Below are 15,049 nucleotides of genomic sequence, written 5' to 3'. Positions count from 1 at the left end.
CACCAATGTCTATTTTATAACCATCTTCTGTAAATTGAGACTAAGAGACTACTCTTACCAATAAACGAAACATTATAAGTGTGTAGTACTTTTTTCTTAAAAAAAAATGATATACTTTTAAAATTTTGAAATAACTTTTTATATAGTAACTAAATTCACGAATTTAGTATATTTACTTGAACAAGAAAACATTTCACCCAAATAAAGTAGAGGCCCACCACTCGTACCAATCACATGGCCAACACATTAATAAAAAGGGTCGTATGTACAAAAATTAGTGAGGTAGAATAAGCTATTTCAGTTTTTATCTTAAATAAGATTAACCTTGCTTGTTGAAAAACCTAGCAGAACTTGGAAAATGACAAAAAAGATGCAAAATTCAAAGTGAACTAGACTTTTGACCCGTGCTAGCGCACGGGTCTATTAAAAAAGATAAAACAACATAATAGTGATAAAATATTGAAATGTAAATCATCATAATATACCCTTTCAATGATAACTAAAATTGAAATAGTATATTTGTACATAATTCACTCAATCAAACTCAAACACCATTACAAATCTCCCTATCTACCAACAAACCAACACCACTACCAATTTGATCTCAAATCATCCTATACATGACCCACAGATGAGAGACCAAAATCAAAGAAACTTAGAAGTCAATTCCATGAAGGTAGCAATCTTATGAATCTCTTCATGAAGTCATCAAAATAAAATTCCAAAGATATATTCATAGTCTCACTTCAATTTATCCTTGTATCACAACTTTATGATTTTTCATGACGTCTGACACTTCCATAGATACTTTAGTGGCTACTGTCAAATGCTTCACTACTCTTGTCCTTCCTACAAACATGTCATAAAATTAGTGTTGGATATATTATTCATAATCTGTCTTGAAATTGTTCTGAGTGTTTGAATTGTGTAGGATATTGTACATTCCAAAAGCTAGACTATATTCTAAAACTTTAGAACACCAACAATGCTTGAATGCACCCATTTCTGTTTTAATGTGAGAGGTATGAGATGGTAAATATACAACAGTGAATAACAACAACATAGTATGAGGAGAGAAAAATTATCAAGTATCCTCATGTCATATTTCTACTTTGAGATCATATATATACCTTCAATTTGTGTTGGCAACAAATATTTTTTTTGAGTATCATAAATACCAAAATAAAACCAAAGAATCAATGGAATAAAATCTTATATTATACATAGAGCCAAAATATATATAACTGCAATTCATCAGTTATCTTAAGTTTCATAGAGAGAAGAATTTCATACCAAAAAAAAAATTTAATTATTATTCTTGTCAAATAAAAGCATGCTAGATCTATGTAGAGTATTATCTAGTATCACTAACTCCTCTGCTATCATCTCTCATCAACATAACTTTTCTTTTATATCACTGATTTCATCTACAAAAATTTGAAAGAAACAAATTCTACAATGGTACTGATATACAATGAAACCAAAAGAAACATCTAAGCAAGCATATCAAACTCATTACATGGCAACACGTAACAATAAATAAATGTTGAAAAAGTATTTACTCTTTTTGAAACGGTACAACCAAATATAACTTGCATAAAATCACTGCTTTAAATTATAGACAAACAAAACAAATCGTCTAGATGCGGTCATTATACACCATACTTAAGGGTGGCAAAACGGGCTCGGCCCGTCGGGCCAGCCCGTTTAACCCGCCATTTTAGGCGGGCTGGGGTGAAATTTTGAGCCCATCTCTCTAGTTGGCCCGCCCTTGTTAAGCCCGCTGAAAAAGCGGGTCATAGCGGGGTGGGGCGGGCTGGCCCGCGGGCTTATTAAACTTTCTTTTTTATTTTAGTGACCAAATTTTTAATTTACACATCCCATAAACAATTGGGCCAAATGATGCCAATTCAACCTCAAATTGTCTAACTCTCTCTGATAGTGATAAGTGATAATTGATTCACCACTAGTCCACTACCTCTAGAAAAAAACTGATTCACCACTGCATTATATTGAGACTTATTTCATGTTGCTGGATTTATTTTGTAATTTGTTTTATGTTGGATGTATGCTTGATTTATTTTAAGATTTGTTTAATGTTAGAGTCTTTATATTGAATTTATTGTTTTTATAATAGCAACGTATTTGTTAATAACAATCGACAAAAAAATATTTAAAAATTAAAACGGGCCAGCCCGCCAACCCGCTAGTCCGCCTTTAGGCGGGGCGGGGTATGAGTTTGAGCCCACCCCCTCAAGTTGGCTCGCCTCGCCCCACCCCGTTTTTGACGGGCTAATAGCGGGCTTGCCTAAACGGGGCGGGCTGGCCCGTATTGCCATCCGTATACTTACTGTTTTAGGTTTACTTTCCCTTGGTTTCGATAGAAGAAACTATGGTGCAATAGGATTGTCAAAAGCCTTGAACATCTGCATGAAAGACAAAGAAACTTGAGTTATTATAAAATTTTAATTGTAGGATATGGAGTAATTAAACAAAAAATGATGAAGAAACAAATCTTAAAAAAAATAAACTACCACTAAATTAGAAAAGAAATGGAGCTGCCTTTCAATAGTTTCCTAATTTTTCAAAAGGATTTGAAAATAATGCAACACCTCATATCCTATTCAATAAAAATGATGAATAAAATTTCATATTCTCTTTAACACATCATACAAATATTAAGTCAACTTTTATGTAAAACACAACTAACACTAACAGAAACATAATTTAAAAGGCTAGACCGAGAATGGCTACCAAAAAGAAAGCTTCAAACATGTTTGGTAATTTAGCTACTAACCTCAAAACTCATGCTGATCAAACTGAAAGAAAGTTCTTCTATCATAACATTTAGCTATTCAAATTGAAGCTTGTATAGGTTACCCTTCCAATTCTATATTCATGTGATTGTGGGATGAATTATATACACAAAAGAAGGATTTGTAACATTTGAAAATCAAAATAGAAAAGGATTACAAAGAGGAGGAGAAAAATTTTAGTTCTGGTTGTTATTGAGCTGCTCAAGTCTAATAGCAGTGCCAGACTAATTTTTGAGCAACGTGAAAACATATTGATAGGCATTTAATAACTATGAGTGAGAGAGAGCAGACAAACAGACATGAAGCCGCCCTTGTGGATTGTACAATCAATTGAAAAAGTCAAAAAGGGTTTGAATTGTGTCACCTATTAATTATTAACTCACTTAATGTCATTTTTACCCTCATTGTAATTGCAAAGCGCGCTAGGGCTTCCATAATTTGCTTATCAGACTGCACAACATTTTAATTAAGTAGTAAGATGCGTTTTAGTCGCTGTATAAAATGACATGTGCCTTTTTATATACTTTAGTCACTAACCTTGACTCATACATAATATAGTCTCCTTACTAATTGAGTTAAACTTACAAAGATTACTCTGTAATTGATAATTTTTTCTCGGTCACTAAAATAAATACGTACAGTTCTCTTTAATAAGTACATTATTATGATATATTCTATTAACATGACAAAAATGAAATATATTTACCAAACAAAGAATTATACCGAGCACACTTCTTCAAAAAAAAAAAAATTATACTGAGCACAAGAAATGCAATGATAGAAATCAATGGTACAAACAATTAATTGCAAGAACAAAACAAACAAATGAGTTATGGACATAGTTTATAACTAAGTGAAAAAACGGAAACACATAATAGGATTAAGCCACCAAAGACGAAGATAAAAAACTAAGTTTAAAATTTTCGCCTTCAACCATCAAAATGATAAACTTTTGACTTTATCAAACAAGTGAAATATTAAATCCTTCTTTCACTGAAAAAATGTGATTGTTCTTTTTCTTCAAAATAACCCAACACACAAACTAACTAAATAAATTGTAAAGAATATCGAATAGTTTTGAAAAAACCTCCCGAATAACCAAATTGCACAAGGTGATCAGGCAAGTGTAACAAATTCAATGAGTGTACTCCGAACCATTCCATAAATAGGCCCCAAATAGTCTCAAAAAAGTCGTAGCCCAAAAACAGATGATCAACATTTTCTACCGTCCAACATCCGATGACACATATACTAACATTTTTTTTTTGGACAAGCACACAAATTAGCATTATTTTGACTAATTCCTCGCTTAGTTGGATTATCCATTGTAGAGATCCAATTACGTAATAATCGTCAAACAAATAGATAATTTGTTTTTGCTAGGAAATAGAGAAACTTTTAACGAAATTGATTTGTTCCAAATAATATCGGTAGCATCCTCTCGAGCAACCGACTCCATCGAAGTCAACATATAATAAACACCACTGACGGTATAATCTCTATCTGGCTCAAGATGCCATCTCCACCTACCTTTCATTCGAACCTTCAAAACAATGCCATTTAACAGCTCACAACTCCCCCCCCCCCCCCAACATGCTTCTCCTCCCAAGCTAACAATCCTCACTACCATTTCCAAGCCTCTCCCTTACCACATTTGAGCAACTGACAACAAACGATTTTCGGCTAGATCAAAACTACGTCTAAACCTATTACACATAGGTACCCCTCCAACCACGCATCAAGCACAAAAAAATGTTGCCACCACCCTATGCAAATTGTCATCAAACCAATTACCCACTATCAATCCCACACCTCTACGAATAACCACCGTGTGCTTCGACCATATTGATCATAACCTTTTACCTCCCTAATACGACCACCTTCAATCTTATACATAGCCATTAAAAGCTTATACCACAAACTCTTTTGTTCCACAAACATCCTCCAACATCGCTTTTCTAACAACGTCTGAATGAATTTTCAAATTCCACTAATTCTTAGCACTCCATTCTCGTTATCCAAACTAATCGTGTTCCAATCAACCCAATAAATTTTCCTAACATTCTCATAGCTCCTCCAAAAAAAAGCATCAAGACATAAAAATTTCACATTAACCTCTTATTTATACAATTTTTTTTTTTATCTATATACTACCTCCGATCTTATCTATAAGAGACATTTGTGTCAACAAATGTTAATGTATTTGGTCCAAATCCTTAACTAGAGACATCACCTTTTGTTGACCTAAATGTTTCTTATACTCCTTCCGTCCCGTAATAGATGACCTATTTGAAAATTTACAATTTTGACCTAACTTACTTTGATCATATTTTTCTACTAATATACAAAGATAAATAATATCATATAAGATGTCGTTAGATTCGTCTCGATGAGTATTTTCAAAATATCAAATTTTCATAATTTTTTCTAGAGTAAATAGGCAATTACCCCCCCTGAAATTGTAAGTTTCGTCAATTACCCCCCTCAAATTAACAAAACTTCAATTACCCCCTTGAAATTGCACAACGTTAATCAATTTACCCCCTCCGTCAAATTTTTCTGTTAGTGAACACGACGTTTTGCAAATACCCCCCCTGAAGTTTTGCACTTATGTGCAAAATGTCCCCCGAACTTGATTTTTTTTTTTTTTTGTGTAATGAGAACTATTGCTGTTCTTTTTTATTTATTTATTTGAGGGGAAATAGGATAGAAAGGTAAAATAGTGATTTCCTTGATGATTGATTTATTAAATTTAATATGGAGAAGATACCATCTTGAAAATAGGAACTAATTTGAGGTTTAATCTTTTCTTTTTCACATGAATCCTGCTCTTTACCCAACACATTTTGCTCGCGTCCAACTGAAATACCGAAAATACTCATGCGTGAGTTATCTCACGAATGTGTTAAACTTAACGTGACTCAACACAAACAGAGAGATTAACACATGCGTGAGTTAACTCACGCTAGTTTTCAAATTCAAAAAGGGAGCAAACTTACGTTATTTTTATTTACATGGTGAGAGGTTGTGCTTGCTATATATGTGGGACTACTAGCTTATTGTAAGGAAGAAGAGAATCCAATGTTAAGAGACCAAACACACCAGTGAAAATGGGCAATCCCTCCAATCATACTCATAATCTCATTCACCTTATCATATTTATAATCATCTAAAAAATTCATTTAATTAATTAGTACTCATTCATAAACCATTAGCTACTGCTACACCAACATAGAACATATCCTCAACCTCTAATAACTCATCACCATGTCGCATTTGCTTTGCTTGAATCATTACTGAAATTTGTTCAATGTTAGAAAGAGGAAATCAATGCATTTGTATAATTTTTACCTTTGTGGTGTTATTTTGTTTGTCTTAAATAAATATCCACAGATAATTAAGAATTCAACAAGTAGGTAGATAAAATTTTGACAAGCAATAGTTCTCATTACACAAAAAAATATAAATTTTTAAGTTCAGGGGGCATTTTGCACATAAGTGCGAAACTTCAGGGGGGGTATTTGCAAAACGTCATGTTCACTAACAGAAAAATTTGACGGAGGGGGTAAATTGATTAACGTTGTGCAATTTCAGGGGGTAATTGACGAAACTTATAATTTCAGGGGGGTAATTGCCTATTTACTCATTTTTTCTAACATACTCCCTCCGTCCCTTAATGTAACCTCTCTTTGCTTTTTTCACATTTCTTAAGAAAAGTTGATAGTGTAATTATTATGTCTGTTTTGTGTGTTAATATTACCATATTATCCTTTGTTTGTATATGTATTAAATTTGACTTTTTAAATTTCAAAACAAGTTAGTAGTATTAATTAGGGGTATGTTTAGGAAAAAAAATAATAAATGCATCTTGTAATTTGAAAGGGGTTTAAATTTAGGGACAAAAATAAAGTCAAATGGGTGGTTAGATATAGGGACAGAGGGAGTATTATTCAAGATATTTAAGCTTAAAACTATGCAATGACATGCGTAATAGGGGTAAGGATCCTCTCTATTTGTAATTTGTTCCATTTGTTGCAATTTGGAGAGAGATAGACCAAAAAAAAATTAATGATGGTAGGATCCACTTAGTGATAGGACCCACCACTTATTTTTTTGTGTCTATCTCTTTTTTGTGAGTGGAAACAGAAATAACAAAGCTGTTTTACAAGTTACAACAACACATGAGTGCACTAAATTCCATGATAAGAGACCAATTTTAATTTAATAAAAAAATTAATTTGAATCAAACTCTAAAAACACAACAATGTTATTTTATCTTTAATGCAGTTCTTTTTTTTATTTAAGTAACTTAGTGTCCAGAGAAATTTACCTTATAAATAATGAGATGTTTGGTGTTCGAACTCTGACTCTTACATATAATATACATATGCATTTTTTCAAGGTGAATAAATGAGGTGCTCGGAGTTCGAACCTCAGCCCCTAGATATAATAATGCAATTGAGTTATGCTCACGGGCTCACTAATGCATTTCTATCTAATTAAAAGATGGGGAATTAGTCACTTTAGTCCCTGAATGCAGAGAAATTGCAAAACAGTCCCTGAAGTAGACTCTATTGGTCAATTTCAGGGACTAAAGTGATTAACGAAGTCTACATTCAGGGATTAAATTGACTAACGGATCCTGCATTCAGGGGCTAAATTGACTAAAAGAGTATACATTCAGGGACTATTTTACAATTTATCTGCATTCAGGGATTAAAGTGACGACTCCTTTCTTATTCAAGCACTAAAGTGAAGATTAATCTTGGCGGTTATATACGGTTGACAGTAAAAAAAAACATATCTGTGGACCCCACCTGAAGACTCTCTTTCATCAGCAACAAGTCTACTTTGCTTACATAAACAAATTCTCTCTCTAGATTATAACTCTCTCTCTCTCTCTCCCTCTCTCTCAAGTATTTGTATTTGTCTGGAGTAGCTTGCAATGCGCCACAACAACAAGACTCTGCTCTGTTATCGTACAAAAGCCTAACAAGCTGAGCAAAACGACACACTCCACAATCCTCCTTCACATGAACAATCTTGCATGTCTTCTTCTCTTCAATATTCATTTCAATTCACATTTCAATATTCACCATATCACTTCTTCTTTCTGATTCTCTTAAGTTTTTAAAAAGAAGAAGAAAAAAACTCTTTTTTTTTGTAGAACCCAGTTTTGTACTCTCCATCACAAGTAGCAGATTGTACTTCATACAGGTTAGCCTTGCTTCAGAATCAGATAACACTTGCAAAAAAAAAAAAAAAAGTCTTTTTTTATTTTCACAATCAAGTGGGGTCTGATTCAATGTATCAAATTCTCTTTTTTAAGTTTCAAAATTCAGTTTTATTTTTTTATTTTTTTTATTATATGTATATTATTTGTTCTGTTCATACCAGTCCTCAATCTTAATTTATGTTTATTTATTTAAGTTCACTTTTTATTCCAATTTTGTTGATTTTTTTTAATACTCTAAGGCTGACCAGTATAAATGTGTTTTAATTTTATATTATTTTTTTGAGTCAATGTTTTAATTTTGTATTGTTTTTTGAAAAAATGGAAATTCACTGTTTTATTTATTTAATTAATTTTTCACTTTCCATAGATCAATGGAATTTTCAATTATACCTTTTTTTTTTTGTCAAAGTTTAGAAAATATATATTTATTTAAAAAAATTCACTTTGCATATATGTATTTTTCTGAAATATTGTTATTTCTTAAGGGATAGTAGTAGAATTGAGGGAAAAGGAATAGAAAATTGCATAGCTGAAAATGGCTTCAAGAGTGGACACTGATGAAGAGGGTGATAACAAAGGTAGTATGTGGGATTTGGATCAGAAGCTTGACCAGCCTATGGAGGAAGAGGCAGGAAGACTCAGGAATATGTACAGAGAAAAAGTATGATATACTATTGCCTATGAATTTAACATTGTCTCTCTTTCCTCATATTGATTTTCTTTTTGGTAGATAAAATGGTATATTCATTATTAGTGATTAATTTTCTCAATTTATAATGAAACCAATGTTTGTGATTGTGTTTTTTAAATTCGATTAAGAAGTCGAGAATTTTCCGTGTTTTACTGATGCACTAATAAGCTAATATGTAAGCTCTTGGAATTTGGTGTATAATTCTTTGTTGACGAAGTTTTTAATTGTTCAGAAATTTTCTGCATTGTTGATTCTGCGGCTTGCATATCAGAGTCTTGGCGTGGTTTATGGAGATTTAGGCACTTCACCTTTGTATGTTTTCTACAACATATTTCCGAACGGTGTGAAAGATGAAGAGGAAGTACTTGGAGCTCTTTCTTTGATTATCTACTCTCTTACCTTGGTGCCTCTTCTCAAATATGTTTTTATTGTGTTAAGAGCAAATGACAATGGACAAGGTATCAATTGTTTTCTAAACTTTTGGTCCTTGAGATTGTACAAAGGGAATACTTAGTAGTGTATTGCAAATTTACAAAATGAAACGAGAATCCACTCCTTTTGTTTCCATTTGTAATGATGATTCCCACAGTGTATATTTAGTGTAGTTAATATTTGCATCTTTTATGGTAATGTTTGCCAGATACAAATTTAAAAAGGGAACTGTATGTTAAATTCGAAGTAATCAATAGCATGCTATAGCGGCATTGGCTGCTATTGGAAATCTGTAGCAGAGTGGTTTGCTGCATTAGCTGGTGTGTCTGCTTTAGTGCCAAAATTGCAACTGCTAAATGCTTCAGAAAAAAGGATGGTTATATTAGGGATATTTTAAGTATTTCCCTGTTCTAATATAGGGTTATAAACATTGTACTTTAATTTTTAGTTTTATTATGCCTTTAGAGGCAATTTCTTTTTTCTTTTTACTTTTTTGGTTCTATGTTTTGCTCAAGACCTAGGCCATGACTATGTAACTGATAATGCTAAAACGATGCATAGTTTTGTATAGAGTGGATGATATCTGAGTTTGCACCGTAGTTTCATTGTTATCAATATCGAGATTCCTTCCATAACTGTAATTAAAATACTCTAGCTTCGCATATAGATCATTAGACAAGTATGATAGTTTAAGACTTCTAAGCTGCAACAAAGTTTTAGAAAACTGACATTTGTAGAGCAGGTGGAACATTTGCGCTTTATTCTTTGCTTTGCCGACACGCAAAGATAAAAACCATTCCCAATCAGCATCGCACCGATGAAGAACTAACAACATATAGTCGTTCTACCTTCCATGAAAGGTCATTTGCTGCAAAAACTAAAAGATGGTTGGAGGAACGTGAATCATGGAAGAGTGCCATTCTTATTCTTGTCCTTGCTGGCACCTGCATGGTAATCGGAGACGGGATTCTTACCCCGGCTATATCAGGTACATATGCCTTCTCTCTGAAGCTAATTAGTTTTCTCTTTTCATCTTTTCTTGAGTATAATTCTCAATACATCTCCATCTATTTGAAGAGATTCTTATCCATATCTTCCATGTAGTTTTATCGGCTGTTGGTGGGATTAAGGTAAATCAGCCCCATATGAGTAATGGTATGTTCCTACTTCTGTAGCAAGACAATTTCTTTCTATTTTTGTACCACTATGCATGGAAGCATTTAGTGTTTTTAACGAATTTAAGTTGGGTGATCTTGAAAAGCTTCTTTATCTTTGGATACAGGTGTGGTAGTTCTGATTGCTGTTGTAATATTAGTTGGATTTTTCAGCCTGCAACATTATGGCACAGACAAAGTTAGTTGGCTCTTTGCTCCAATTGTCCTCCTTTGGTTTCTCCTAATAGGAGGTATTGGTATATTTAACATCTGTAAGTATGGAAGCGGAGTTCTAAAAGCCTTTTCTCCTGTTTACATATATCACTATTTTAGAAGAGGTGGAAAACAAGGATGGACTTCCCTTGGTGGTATCATGCTCAGTATAACAGGTAAAATTCAATTTTTGTTGCTTTTGATTTCCTTCCTTTTTTTTTTGATCTCCTTCCTTAATGTAATTAGTGTTGGGCATAGCTCACAGTTTATGGATAGGGTAGGTCATTGAGCCCTGTGGTACGGTTCAGGGGTAATCTTGTAAACCAGACCGTAGTACTTAAATACATTGTACTCTGTAGACCCTAAGCTTTCAGCGATAATGGAAAGGTACTGCACTCGGAGACGTAGGCATAATTGGCCGAACTCCGTGGTTAAATATTGTGTGCTCTCCGCTTGTGTTTTTCGTATCTTTTTACTTTTGAACCGAGTTATTGTTCTAACAATTGGTATCGATTAAAATCATTAACAGATGAAGTGAATACTTATTGCTTTTTGTACTTTAACAACTTTTGGATGAATTTATTAGGGACGGAGGCTCTTTTCGCCGACCTATCTCATTTTCCGGTCTCAGCTGTACAGCTTGCATTTACTCTGGTTGTGTTTCCTTGCCTTCTTTTAGCCTATTCTGGACAAGCTGCATACCTTATGAATAACTTGACTCATTCAAAAGATGCTTTTTATCTTTCTATTCCAGGTTAGCTGAACTTTTTACTCTATATTGAAATCTTCATGTCTGGACTATCTACACTGACACTTTAGATTGAAGGTGAATCTAGTGTCCAACACCGGCACACACAGACACATGTGGATGTTGCTACATTTAATCATTCCTTTTTCTCAGATTCTTACCTGCGGTGTTAACATGTTAGTCTTGTGCCTGGTGTCTCGTGTCCGTGTTAGTGCGTCATAGTTTCTGGTATACCCATAGAGTTTGAAAATACTGTAGTAATCACCAAGCATATCAACACATCAGAATAGAAAACTGAGGGATGCTTCTCTATTTTTTCTCTTATATTTTTCGAATGGTGTGTCCATTAGACACTTAGATGTTGATTATCTTTAGTTTTGCAGAAAGAATATACTGGCCGGTATTTGTTGTTGCAACAGCGGCAGCCATAGTTGCAAGCCAGGCGACAATAACTGCAACATTTTCGATTATTAAGCAAGCCCTTGCTCATGGTTGTTTCCCTAGAGTTAAAGTTGTATATACATCAAAGAAGTTCGCCGGCCAGATATATAGTCCAGATATCAATTGGGTCCTTATGATTCTTTGCATTGCCGTCACGGCAGGGTTCGAAAATCAAAACCAGATTGGAAATGCTTATGGTAAGTTCTTTTCGTTTGTTGTGAATGTTCCAATGAATATTTTCTCTCAATTAAACATCTGCATGATGTGAATTTACAATTTGTTAACAGGTACTGCAGTGGTGATTGTCTTTCTCGTTACTACATTCCTTATGATTTTAATCATGATATTGGTGTGGCGCTGCCACTGGATTCTTGTACTCGCCTTCACTTGCTTATCATTGATTGTGGAATTGTCATACTTCTTCTCTGTAATCTTCAAAGTTAATCAAGGTGGATGGGTTCCTCTTGTAATTGCCGGAGTGTTTTTTATCATTATGTTTGTCTGGCATTACGGTACAGTGAAACGCTACGAATTTGAAATGCATAGTAAAGTCTCGATGGCATGGATTCTCGGGCTTGGCCCAAGTTTAGGACTTGTTCGTGTACCTGGAATCGGACTAGTCTACACAGAACTTGCAAGTGGAGTACCACCGATCTTTTCTCATTTCATCACCAACCTACCAGCCATCCATTCTGTTGTTGTTTTTGTATGCGTCAAATACCTTCCTGTTTACACCGTCCCGGAAGAAGAGAGATACCTTGTAAAGAGGATTGGACCTAAGAATTACCACATCTTTCGATGTGTGGCACGGTATGGCTACAAAGACCTGCACAAGAAAGACGAAGAGTTTGAGAAAAAACTCTTTGATAACCTTTCACTGTTTGTTAAGCTTGAATCTATGATGGAAGGTTGTTCAGACTCAGATGAATACAGTTTATATGGAGGACAGCAGGATGGCGTGTTGAATAACAACGGAAGCACGACTTCTTCGAATGTGGAGTTAACAATTAACTCGATAGATTCAATAGTACAAGTTCGATCACCGCCGCCAAATGTGAATATCACTGTTAGGTCCTGCGGTCAAGTAAGTGGCCAAACCGAGGGGGATGAACTTGAATTTTTGAATAACTGCAGGGACGCTGGGGTGGTTCACATATTAGGAAACACAGTTGTGATGGCAAGGAGGGATTCAAATATTTTCAAGAAAGTAGCTGTTGATTATATATATGCATTTCTTAGGAAAATATGCAGGGAAAATAGTGTGATCTTCAATGTTCCTCATGAGAGTCTCTTAAATGTTGGTCAGATATTCTATGTATAGCCTCCCATGCCCTTCATCACAAGTCATTTTATGATTGCCATCCTATGCAAAGTTGAGGTAAGTGTTGCATATGAACAACATCACCTTGCTTGCGGTAATCAGTGCTAGAATCAACTTTTTTGGTAATTATTTGTTAAAAATTAGAAGTACAATCAGAAACCGTTGATCGCCTTTTTGTTTGAGTTTATTTTCGACTAAAACGACATAACTGTGGTTCTCTATATATTCTTTTTAATAGAACAATTTTTCAAGCCTCTTAAAATCTTAAACTAACTGGCGGCACTTAATTTTCACAAATAATTTTATGTTATGCCAATACATCTAAATTTATCAATCAACTTCAAAACAAAAAAGAAAACGTTCTCAATTGATCTCTTATTCAACTAATTGTGATGCTTCACGTGGATTTAGTAAATGCGTTCCAAATCATCATAGGTTGGGAAAGGATAACAAACTTCAAACTTTGGGAATGTTTTTACATTTTAGTAGAATTTGCAAACGTGTTTTGTGAGTAAAATAGAATGTGGGATGAAGCTTGTGGAAATATGATTGTACAATTTGAGTAAGATCCAACATTAATATGTAGTTGAGTTAGGTATAATTAACTTTATTATTGTCTGTACTATCGGAAGTGAATGAAGATAGTTGCTTGACGTGATAGAGATCATGGTGTGTTTTCTTTCCTTGTTTGAACCATCGGTTACTCCGAAAAGAACAATTCAGCCTATATTAATATGGGTGAGTTGTGGGCATCAAAAGAATTATGCGTAACAAATAAGATGAAACTAGATATTGACACAAAACAAGAATGGATCTATGATATGTAAAACTATTTCAATTTATCATGGAAGAAGGATATGGTTTGAAATCACATGTCTCTTTATGAAAGAATAGGTTAAATCAGTGTAACCCTACAAGGTGTTAAAATACAAAATAAAATAAATGCAGTAGCTAGAAAACAAGAGAAGGAAAAGTCACAATAGTACTCCATTGATTTATGGAGTGAAAATGACAAGAGTAATGATATTTTGACATCCATTTGATGACAACTTTGCTGACAACCTTGTTTTTCTCACTTCTTATTGGTCAAAAACAATGGAGAAAGAAAAAGGAAGAGAGAGGATAACAATATCATGTGAGTATGAGAGAGAAAGTTGTCCAAAAGTTGTCAAAAAGTGATTGTCAAAATATCATTTCTCAAATGACAATATAATGAGCCTCTATATAAATCAATTGTTGTGTGTCTAGCTAATAAACACCGTGTTGTAGAAAATTAAATTAAATTTATGGGCATAACAAACATGATAAGTCATTATCAAAAAATTCTTCACACATGTGACCTCTTGGCTCATATCAGCTGGAGGTGTCTACTTTAGACCATATAAAACCTTTCTCAATCATGTTTCCGTGAATATAACTCAGTTGACAGGGACAATGTATTGTTATATGTAAATCCCGGGTTCGAACCCTGGAGATCCCATTATTCACCTTAAAAGGTGAATTTTAGCCACTAAGAAATGACCAATCAAGGAATACAAATTTTACATCAAGCTAATAAATTGAGCAACCCTTGCGACTAGCCATCGCAATATAGGCCTTACTGTCTCAATTCTTGCAACTGAAGCAAACACTTCATAAAAAAAATCTAGACTATACCTTTGTAGGAAGCCTTTGGCCGCAAGTCTGGCCTTATACTATGCAATCTTACCATTACCATTAGGCTTGATTTTAATTTTCTATAGGCAGTGACTTTTCTTTTTCCTTAAAAAAAGTCTTATTTCTTTCAATTGACTCGAGCTCCTCATCCATGGTCATTTTTCAATATGGATCATTTAGAGTATTGTCACACCGCAAGAATGTTATGAATTACAGGCATACATTTTCGGCGACCTTTATTGCGATGGCTTTGACCCACACAAATGACATGAGTTAAAATTTGAACTTTCCTTGACCAAAAATAAATAAATCTGAATTTTAAGTCATTACTTAATGTTCCG

The 15,049-nt window shown here is 33.9% G+C and overlaps 1 protein-coding gene and 1 long non-coding RNA gene across 2 annotated transcripts; one reads left to right on the top strand and one right to left on the bottom strand.

Moving 5' to 3' along the window:
• Nucleotides 1-474: 474 nt before the first annotated feature.
• LOC146932885 (uncharacterized) lies at nucleotides 475-3,073 on the bottom strand. Its single transcript, XR_015007279.1, has 3 exons — nucleotides 2,798-3,073; nucleotides 2,352-2,426; nucleotides 475-849 (listed from the first exon to the last, which is right to left on the bottom strand). It is a non-coding gene; the product is annotated as an uncharacterized LOC146932885 (long non-coding RNA).
• A 4,657-nt stretch (nucleotides 3,074-7,730) lies between these two features.
• Nucleotides 7,731-13,273, top strand: LOC146932884 (potassium transporter 10-like). Its single transcript, XM_085704590.1, has 10 exons — nucleotides 7,731-7,861; nucleotides 7,984-8,033; nucleotides 8,538-8,713; nucleotides 8,976-9,201; nucleotides 9,918-10,163; nucleotides 10,280-10,330; nucleotides 10,458-10,718; nucleotides 11,129-11,296; nucleotides 11,674-11,928; nucleotides 12,019-13,273. Exons 3-10 carry the CDS (start codon nucleotides 8,588-8,590, stop codon nucleotides 13,050-13,052), a joined length of 2,367 nt encoding a protein of 788 aa, XP_085560716.1. The 5' UTR covers nucleotides 7,731-7,861; nucleotides 7,984-8,033; nucleotides 8,538-8,587; the 3' UTR covers nucleotides 13,053-13,273.
• The last annotated feature ends 1,776 nt before the right edge of the window (nucleotides 13,274-15,049 follow it).

The sequence above is a fragment of the Medicago sativa genome, chromosome 4, assembly GCF_051527215.1.
Source record: "Medicago sativa cultivar Bolivia chromosome 4, Bolivia_mono, whole genome shotgun sequence".
Classification (NCBI taxonomy): domain Eukaryota; kingdom Viridiplantae; phylum Streptophyta; class Magnoliopsida; order Fabales; family Fabaceae; genus Medicago; species Medicago sativa.
Note: the sequence above shows the minus strand (reverse complement) of the source record. Positions and strands in the feature narration are given on the sequence as shown.

What these genes read in the sequence shown, in the direction of transcription:
- LOC146932884 (XM_085704590.1), top strand. Translation starts at nt 8,588, where the DNA reads ATGGCTTCAAGAGTGGACACTGATGAAGAGGGTGATAACAAAGGTAGT. An exon ending in GGAATATGTACAGAGAAAAA is followed by an intron (nt 8,714 to 8,975) that starts GTATGATATACT and finishes TTAATTGTTCAG; the next exon opens with AAATTTTCTGCATTGTTGAT. An exon ending in TATCATGCTCAGTATAACAG is followed by an intron (nt 10,719 to 11,128) that starts GTAAAATTCAAT and finishes TGAATTTATTAG; the next exon opens with GGACGGAGGCTCTTTTCGCC.